At 44.3% G+C, this 8,731-nt stretch overlaps 1 protein-coding gene across 2 annotated transcripts in view; it reads right to left on the minus strand.

The window, feature by feature from the left end:
* LOC129697628 (kinesin-like protein KIF6) overlaps nucleotides 1–2,721 on the minus strand; it is a 453,653-nt gene extending 450,932 nt beyond the window's left edge. For both annotated transcript variants that reach the window (XM_055636340.1, XM_055636341.1), the window contains exon 1: nucleotides 2,578–2,721. In XM_055636340.1, coding sequence (XP_055492315.1) covers nucleotides 2,578–2,598 — 21 coding nt within the window. In that variant the 5' untranslated portion in view covers nucleotides 2,599–2,721. The remainder of the gene's footprint in view (nucleotides 1–2,577) is intronic.
* Nucleotides 2,722–8,731: the final 6,010 nt, after the last annotated feature.

Consider the following 8,731-nt stretch of genomic DNA (forward strand, 5'->3'; position numbering starts at 1 on the left):
AGCGGAGATTTTTAATGGATTTTACTTTCACCGGATTTCAAAATCCGGTCTACAAAACATGGAGAGGATTGTCTCCCACCTCTCAAAGCATGGAGGAGGGGGACGTGTTTCCCCTCCCCCCCCCCCGGAAATTCCGCCCATGAGTACAGGCCTAGTGCAGTCAAGCACTCATCATATGTTTACCCACTCATTCCTGGAATCAATCTTGTAAACCAGTCCTCTGCTCTGAGTGAGCAACAGCGGAAATTGGAGGAACAGCACCTCATATTCCGCCTGGGGACCTTGCGTCCGGATGGCATTAACATTGAATTCTCCCAATTTTGCTAGCCCTTGCTGTCTCCTCCCCTTCCTTAACCCTCGAGCTGTCTCCTCCCACCGTCCTATCCGCCCGCCCTCGGGCTCCTCCTCCTCCCCTTTTCCTTCCTTCTCCCCCCCGACCCCCCATCAGTCTGAAGAAGGGTTTCGACCCGAAACGTCGCCTATTTCCTTCGCTCCATAGATGCTGCTGCACCCGCTGAGTTTCTCCAGCAATTTTGTGTACCTTCGATCTTCCATCATCTGCAGTTCCTTCTTGAACGCTCTGCTCTGCTCTACTCACTCTACACCCATAATTCTGCAGCTCGACACACTGCTGTTGGACAAATGACTGGTTAGTTCCATTTAGAGATACAACCCGGAAACAGGCCCTTCGGCCCACCGGGTCCGTGCCGACCAGCGATCTCCGCACATTAACACTATCCTACACCCACTATGGACAATTTTTACATTTACCAAGCCAATTAACCTTCAAACCTGCACGATTTGGCGTGTGGGAGGAAACCGAAGATCTCGGAGAAAACCCACGGAGGTCAGGGGAGAACGTACAAACTCCTTACAGACTGCGCCCGTAGTCGGGATCGAACCTGGGTTTCCGGCGCTGCATTCGCTGTAAGGCAGCAACTCTACCGCTGCACCACCGTGACCACCCTGGTAATGGTGAGGCAGAGATTGGGAGGGAGATCGATCATCTGATTGAATGCAGCCAAAACAACAACCTTGCAGTCAGCATTAGTAAAACCAAGGAGCTGACTGGTGACTTTAGAAAGGAAGGCCGAGGATCCACAAACCTGTCTTCAACCACAGTTTGGTGGTGGAGAGCTCCTGGGCATGCATATAGAAACATAGAAAATAGGTGCAGGAGGAGGCCATTCGGCCCTTCGAGCCAGCATTGTGATCATGGCTGATCATCCCCAATCAATAACCCGTGCCTGCCTTCTCCCCATTTCCCTTGATTCCACTAGCCCCTAGAGTTCTATCTAACTCTCTCTTAAATCCATCCAGTGATTTGGCCTCCATTGCCCTCTGTGGCAGGGAATTCCACAAATTCACAACTATCTGGGTGAAAAAGTTTTTTCTCACCTCAGTCTTAAATGGCCTCCCTCTGACCTGGACACAGCACATTGATACAATCATAAAGAAAGCTCAGGAACACCTCTTCATCCATAGAAGATTGAAGATATTTGTTATGTGTTGGCGTTTACTCTCTTGACCTTCTGCAGGTTTTTCAGTGGAGAACATATTGACTGGTTGCATCACGGCATAATTCGGCAAATAATACGTCCAGGAAGGGCGGTGATTACAAAAAGTGGTGAACACTGTCTGTTCCATCACGGGTACCGACCTCCCCACCATCAAAGGCATCAATAGGAGGCGCTGCCTCAAAAAGGCAGTCAGCATCATCAGAGACCCAAGCCACCCTGCCTACAATCTCCTTTAACTCCCCGCCATCAAGAAGAAGACATTTGAGTCTGTAAACCATGACCTCCAGGTTCAGGAACAGCTTCTTCCCAACAACCATCAGGTTATTAAACATGACAAACACCAATCACACTTAGAACTGTGAACCGCCTTGGTTTGCAGTATGGACTTGCGGGCTTTTGTTTTGTTTTGCATTAATATTGTTCTTCTTTTAATTTATTCAACTTTATTTTGTTTGTTTCATTATGTTACCTATTGAGTAGGTCTCAACCCAAAAAGTCATCTATTCCTTTTCTCCAAGGAAGCTGCCTGACCCGCCGAGTTACTCCAGCATTTTGAGTCTATCTACTGTGTTTACAGTCCTGTTATGCTACTGCGAGTAAGAATTTCATTGTTCCATTTTGGTGCATATGACAATTAGGGTGGTCGCGGTGCAACAGCAGTGGAGTTGCTGCCTTACAGCGAATGCAGCGCCGGAGACCCAGGTTCGATCCCGACTACGGGTGCTGTCTGTACGGAGTTTGTACGTTCTCCCCGTGACCTGTGTGAGTTTTCTCCGAGATCTTCGGTTTCCTCCCACACTCCAAAGACGTACAGATATGTAGGTTAATTGCCTTGGTAAATGTAAAAAATGACCCTAGTGGGTGTGGGATAGTGTTAATATGCGAGGAACGCTGGTCGGCGCGGGCCCGGTGGGCCAAAGGGCCTGTTTCAGCGCTGTATCCCTAAACTAAACTAAAGTTAAAGTCAACATGAATCTTCCTCCAGCACTTTGTGTTTTAACCAAATCCCCCCAACTACTGTAGTATGAGCCACACATTGACAGACGAGACGATTTACCTTCTGAAACTCTCCAAACATGTACGAGAGTGTCCTGGGAATGATGCCTCTGTCGCTGTAGCGCTCAGCTCCTCCTGTGACAGTGAAGGTCTTGCCACTGCCCGTCTGGCCATAAGCAAAAATTGTCCCATTGTAACCCGCAAGGACACTGGAAGGGGATAAAAAAAAAAACAAGTATTCACATGCAGAATCCGAAACAGGTAAGCACACACAGAGTTTCACAATGTTCCCAGGCAAAATGGTGGGTATCTGGAACGACTGGCAGAGAAAATATTTGAGGAGGGTATAATAATATGAAAAATAAATTTGGACAGATAAATAGGAAATTGACAGATTCTTGATTGGTACGGGTGTCAGGGGTTGGGGAGAAGACAGGAGAATGGGGTTGAGAGTGAAAGGTAGATCAGCCATGATTGAATGGCGGAGTAGCCTTGATGGGCCAAATGGCCTAATTCTGCTCCTACAATGTATGAGCATGAATAATCTGGTTGTGGGCTTGCTTCACAAACATATTGCAGCACTTAAAGCCAAAGATAAGTCTGATGCAATTGAGGAACTTCACCCACTTTCCTTCACTCATGGCACCATGACAAAGCACACACTGCATCAGTTAAGCGGGAGTCAGTGCTGGAACTACTGGGGGGAATCAAAGGGGAGAGAAGGCCAATATTTTGAGGTGGTATTGTCAGCTTGGAGCCTTTGACAGGAGCAAGATTGTGTGTTGAGCCAGGCCATTATTAGTGTACCAAAATATTTATGCCTCATCTGACAGCACATTTACCTGGATAGAATCACACACCAAGCAAACACGCCCTTCAGTTTTACTTGCCCATGTTGACCAAGATGTCCTATCTACACTAATCACACCTTCCCAAGCATGGCCCATATCCCCCAAACCTTTCCTATCCATTTGCCTGCACAAGTGTATTATAAATACTGTTATAGAACCTGCCTCAACTGACTGGCCGTTCGGTCCATATACGCACCACCCACTTCAATACCATTGATACGGACTGGGGCAAGAAATCCAACCAACTTCTAGAAGGGTCACGACCCAAAACGTCACCTATTCCTTTTCTCCAGACATGCTGTCTGACCCGCTGAGTTACTCCAGCTTTTTGTGAATATCTTCGTTGAAGCGATTACTGGCTCACACGTCTTGCTCTCATTCAAGGGGAGGTTTCACATCATTTAACAAGGCTCTCCCTTTCCTCCCTGACCTCTGTCTCGTCATTGTTTAAGATCTGATCTGCTTCAGTTGTTAAATGTTTCTCCTAGATGTTACTCTTCAGTGGGAATCCTGATGGGGCTGTCCCACTGTATGAGCTAATTCAAGAGTTCTCCCGAGTTTCCCCTGATTCGAACTCGGAGATTTATGGTAATGGCCGCTCATAGGTACTCGGGGCTCTCGTGGACATTTTTCAACGTTGAAAAATCTTCACGAGTCTTCACGAGCTTACTGCGTTTCCCGAGTACCTGCCGTTAGCGTTACGAGCCACTAAGAGACGTCCCGAGCTCCGATGTACCCGCTACGTACTTACCACGAGTTTGATTTTATTTTAAGCTCGGGAGAGCTCTTGGGTAGACTCGTACAGTAGGACGACAGCCCCTTGGCCGAGTATTGGTATGTTTAGGGTTTTTTCGACATACATTCCGAGCCCTCTCATGCCAAACTTCACCAGTTCAGCCAAGTTGTGATTACCATGTTGTTTTATCAGAATGTTTTATCAGCCTGGATTACAGTGCAGTGGTACAGTTGCTGCCTTACAGCGCTAGGAACCCGGGTCAAATCTTGACTATGGGTATTGACTGTACGGAGTTTATACATTCCCCCTGTGACTATGTGGGTTTTTCTCCAGGTGCTCTGCATTCCTCCCACATCCCAAAGATGTGTTGATTTGTAGGTTAATTGGCTTCTGTAAATTGTCCCTAGAGTGTAGGATAGAACTAGTGTCCGCATGAACCCTGGTAGGCATGGACCTTCTAGCCAAAAAAAAAATTAGAGGGTTTTCGTTACAGGGAGAGATCGGACATATTTGAATTGTTTTCTCTGGTACGCTGAAGTGACACCTGATAAAATAATATAAAATTATGAGAGGAATAGTTAGAGTAGACAGTCAGAACCTTTTTCCCAGGATGGGAAACTCAAATACGAGAGAACATTTCTTTATGGTTAGAGAGCCAATACTAGGTATGTTGCAAAGCATACCTGAAGCGTCGCTGAAAATCTGTCCCAGCCCGTGTGCGCGATTTTGGCGCCGTTTAGAGGGCGATGGGTTTAAAACGCGATTTTCCCTAGGCTGTTCAAATCGAGGATGTTCAGCCTAGTTAATTATTAACGGAAAATCGCTGGAATATTCTGTCGCTTTAGCTATTTTTATTTGTAAAGGCTTTATATAATTGTTATAGTAAGTTAAAAATTAATCTCTAAACCCACGACCACCGGCAACCGACGGGGTCTCATACAGCAGACAACAGAAGGTAGACTGTTTATTTTTACATTAAAAAGGGCTTCTTAAGATCCCTTTGTACAAAGTTTAAAGTTGCGAGTAGCTCATTTTGGGCCCATTATATCCCGCAGTATTTTTCTGGGCATTTGAGGGCACAAATCTAGCGCAATGTGAACGTTCTAAACCAGCGCGTTCACAGGAAACCCAGTAGAAAGCTGATTTAAATTGACTTTAATTTACTGCAATTGAACACTAAATTCCTTCAATTTGGCCTATAAATTAATGTAAATGAGATTTAAAAATCATGTTTTATTGTGAATTATTTGTGAATATTATTTGGACACTTAGGCTATTTAAAAATGTAAATCATTTATTAAGAAATAGATAGATGTTTAGATCTAGTTATTGAAGTTTGAAATTAGCTCCAATTGGGTAACTAACTAATTATATGCTTTAATTTCAGGTCATCCAAGTAAGATTGATTTATATTTGTTTCAGAATGCTTCAACCTATGATAACTGAAAATTTCATTCAGTTCTCTTAATTTTTAAGAAAGTTATGGGCTTTTTGGTATTGGCCCACTCTCCCTAAAGAAATGTTCTCTGGTATTGCTTCAGATTTACAATCCAAAGATGAAAGAGCAAGCAGCCTTTTACAATGTCTTAAAAGACGAAAAGAGAGATGGGGTGATATTGAGAGGAAAATTGCAACACAGGTGCCTGGATGGTAAAAGAAACTCTAAAACCTATAGATGCTGGAAGTCTGAAGTAAAAAATATAAGAAATATGTGTGAAAAATGCAAGAAATATGTGTGAGAAATGGCAGATGGAGGTGGACTATGCTATTTCATTTTCGAGATAAGATTAGGGTTGTGTAGGTCGGTTCAAGATGTAATTGATGCTGAGGCCTCAAGTTTTTGCAGTTTATAAAAGGTTCAGATGAGGGAAGGAAGGATATAGCTACTACATTCTCAGGACACTAAAATAGATAGGAAAGTAAACTGTGAAGAAAATGATGTGAACTGATAAGAAATAGAATCAATTCCATAATGAGAAAAATCTCATTATCTGTCATAGAGTCATAGAGTGATACATTGTGGAAACAGGCCCTTCGGCCCAACTTGCCCACACATGTCCCAGCTACACTAGTCCCACCTGCCTACGCTTGGTCAATATCCCTCCAAACATGTCCTAAACCTGTCTAACTGTTTCTTAAATGTTGGGATAGTCCCTGCTCAACTACCTCCTCTGGCAGCTTGTTCCATACACTCACCACCCTTTGTGTGAGAAAGTTACCCCGCGGATTCCTATTATATATTTTCCCCCTTCAACTTGAACCTATGTCCTCTGGTCCTCGATTCCCCTACCCTGCGCAAGAGATTCTCTGCATCTCTGTCATTCAGATGCTTTGCAGATGATCAATTCCAAGTACAAAGTATTTACACTCAATGCCCCAACAGATAAAGACAAGTACACCATAAACCTTCCTTACCACCCTGTCTACTTGTGGTGTCATATTCAAGGAGCATATTCCAAAGTGTATCAATGCTCTTAAAGGTTCTGCCATTTATTTTATATCCCAAAGTACAGCATCTCACACTTGTCCGAATTAACCTCCATCTGCCATTTCCCACACATATACATATCATATACTTTCTATTTTTATTTGGACGTTATTAAAATTGACTCATTGCCTTATATCAAGGTGGAAAGTGTACAGAGAAGATTTACGAGGATGTTGCCAGGTCTAGAGGGCCTGAGCTATAGAGAGAGGTTGAGTTGGCTAGGACTCTATTCCTTGGAGCGCAGGAGGACGAGGGATGATCTTATTGAGGTGTATAAATTCATGAGAGGAATAGATCGGGTAGATGCACAGAGTTTCCTGCCCAGAGTAGATGAATTGACAACCAGAAGGCATAGGTTTAATGTGAATGGGAAACAATTTAATAGGAATCTGAGGGGTAACCTTTTCACACAAAAGGTGTGGGGTGCATAGAACAAATTGGCAGAGGAGGTTGTTGAGGCTGGGACTATCCCAACGCTTAAGAAACAGTTAGACAGGTACGTGGATAGGACAGGTTTAGACAGATATGGACCAAATGAGGGCAGGTGGGACTAGTGTAGCTGGGACATGTTGGCCGTTAGGCCGAAGGGCCTGTTGCCACGCTTTATCACACTATGACTCAATTTCAGATTTCCAGTGTCTATAACCTTTTGATTTTCTTTTACTGCTTAATATGCTAACTGAAATAATCAAGAGAATGGAGATAGATACTTGGTTCCCTCCAGGACAGAACAGCCGCTGTGTAAAAAAAAACTTGCACTGCACAATTCCCTTTAAACTGTCTTGCTCTGATCTTCAAGCTGTGACCTCCAGTATTTGACAATTCACCCTGGGGAAAAGAAAAAGACTCTCTACCTTATATATGCCTGTCACAACATTATACACTTCTATCAGGTCTTCCCTCCACCTCCGAAGCTCCAGACAACAATCCAACCTCTTCTTAGAGCTAATATCTTTTAATCTTTTTAAAATAGCCTTGAGAATTTCTTTAATCCTTGCCATTGACATCTCATGGTCTCTTTTGGTCCTTCTAATTGCCTGCATGAGCTCTTTCCTGCTTGCTTTGTATTGCTCAAAGGCTCTGTCTGACTTCAACTTCCTAAACCTTACATAGGCCTCCTTTTTTTATCTGACCAAATTTCCAACCGCTCTTGTCATGCAAGGTTATCTTTACCTTACCATCATTATCCGCTCTCCATCCTGGGACATTCCCATCCTAAACTCTGATCAGTTGATCTTTAAACAACTCGCACATGCCAGATGAGGACTCACCCAGTAACAGCTGCTTCCATTTTAGTCCCACTTGATCTTGCCTAGTAATTTTGCAATCTGCGTTACCTCAATTTAGTACTCCCCCCCCCCAGGGTCCAGGCATATATGCTTATTCATTACTATCTTCAAACTTGTGATCATTGATCCCAAAATGCTCTTCCATTGGAAGAGCACTGAACACTGAACTGGTGATCAAACACTAGTTGTATATTGTGTTCATTTTAGGACACCTTGCAGTGGGAAAGGGTGCAGAGAAGATTTACAAGGATGTTGCCAGAACCCGAGGGCCTGAGCCAGAGGGAGAGATTGGGAAGGCTGGGACAGTACATCTTGGAGTGCTGGAGGATGAAGGGTGGTCTTATAGAGGAGTACAAGATCATAGGGAATAGATAGAGTGGATGTACAGATCTTTTACCCAGAGTAGGGGAATCGAAAATTAGAGGACGTGGGTTTCTGAGGGGCAACATTTTCACACAGAGGATGGTAGCTGTACAGAATGAGCTGCCCGAAAAGGTATTTGAGGTAGAAAGTTTTACAATGTGTTTTTTTTTTTTATTTGGACACGTACATGGATAGGAAAGGTTCAGAGGGATATGGGCCAAACGAGGGCAGATGGGACAGGTGTGGATGGGACACCTTGGACGGCATAGACAAGCTAGGCCGAAAGACCCGTTTCCATGCTCTATCACCTGGCCAGGCTTCTTTCCTGATACAAGATCCAGTATTGTCTCTTGTCGAGTTTGACTATCCACATTGTTTCAAGATACCCTATGGTATACATCTGGGCAGCACGGTGGTGCAGCGGTAGAGTTGTTGCCTTATAGCGCCAGAAACCCAGGTTTGATCCTGACTGCGGGTGCTGTCGGTAC

This window comes from Leucoraja erinacea, chromosome 5, assembly GCF_028641065.1.
Source record: "Leucoraja erinacea ecotype New England chromosome 5, Leri_hhj_1, whole genome shotgun sequence".
NCBI classification, from domain to species: domain Eukaryota; kingdom Metazoa; phylum Chordata; class Chondrichthyes; order Rajiformes; family Rajidae; genus Leucoraja; species Leucoraja erinaceus.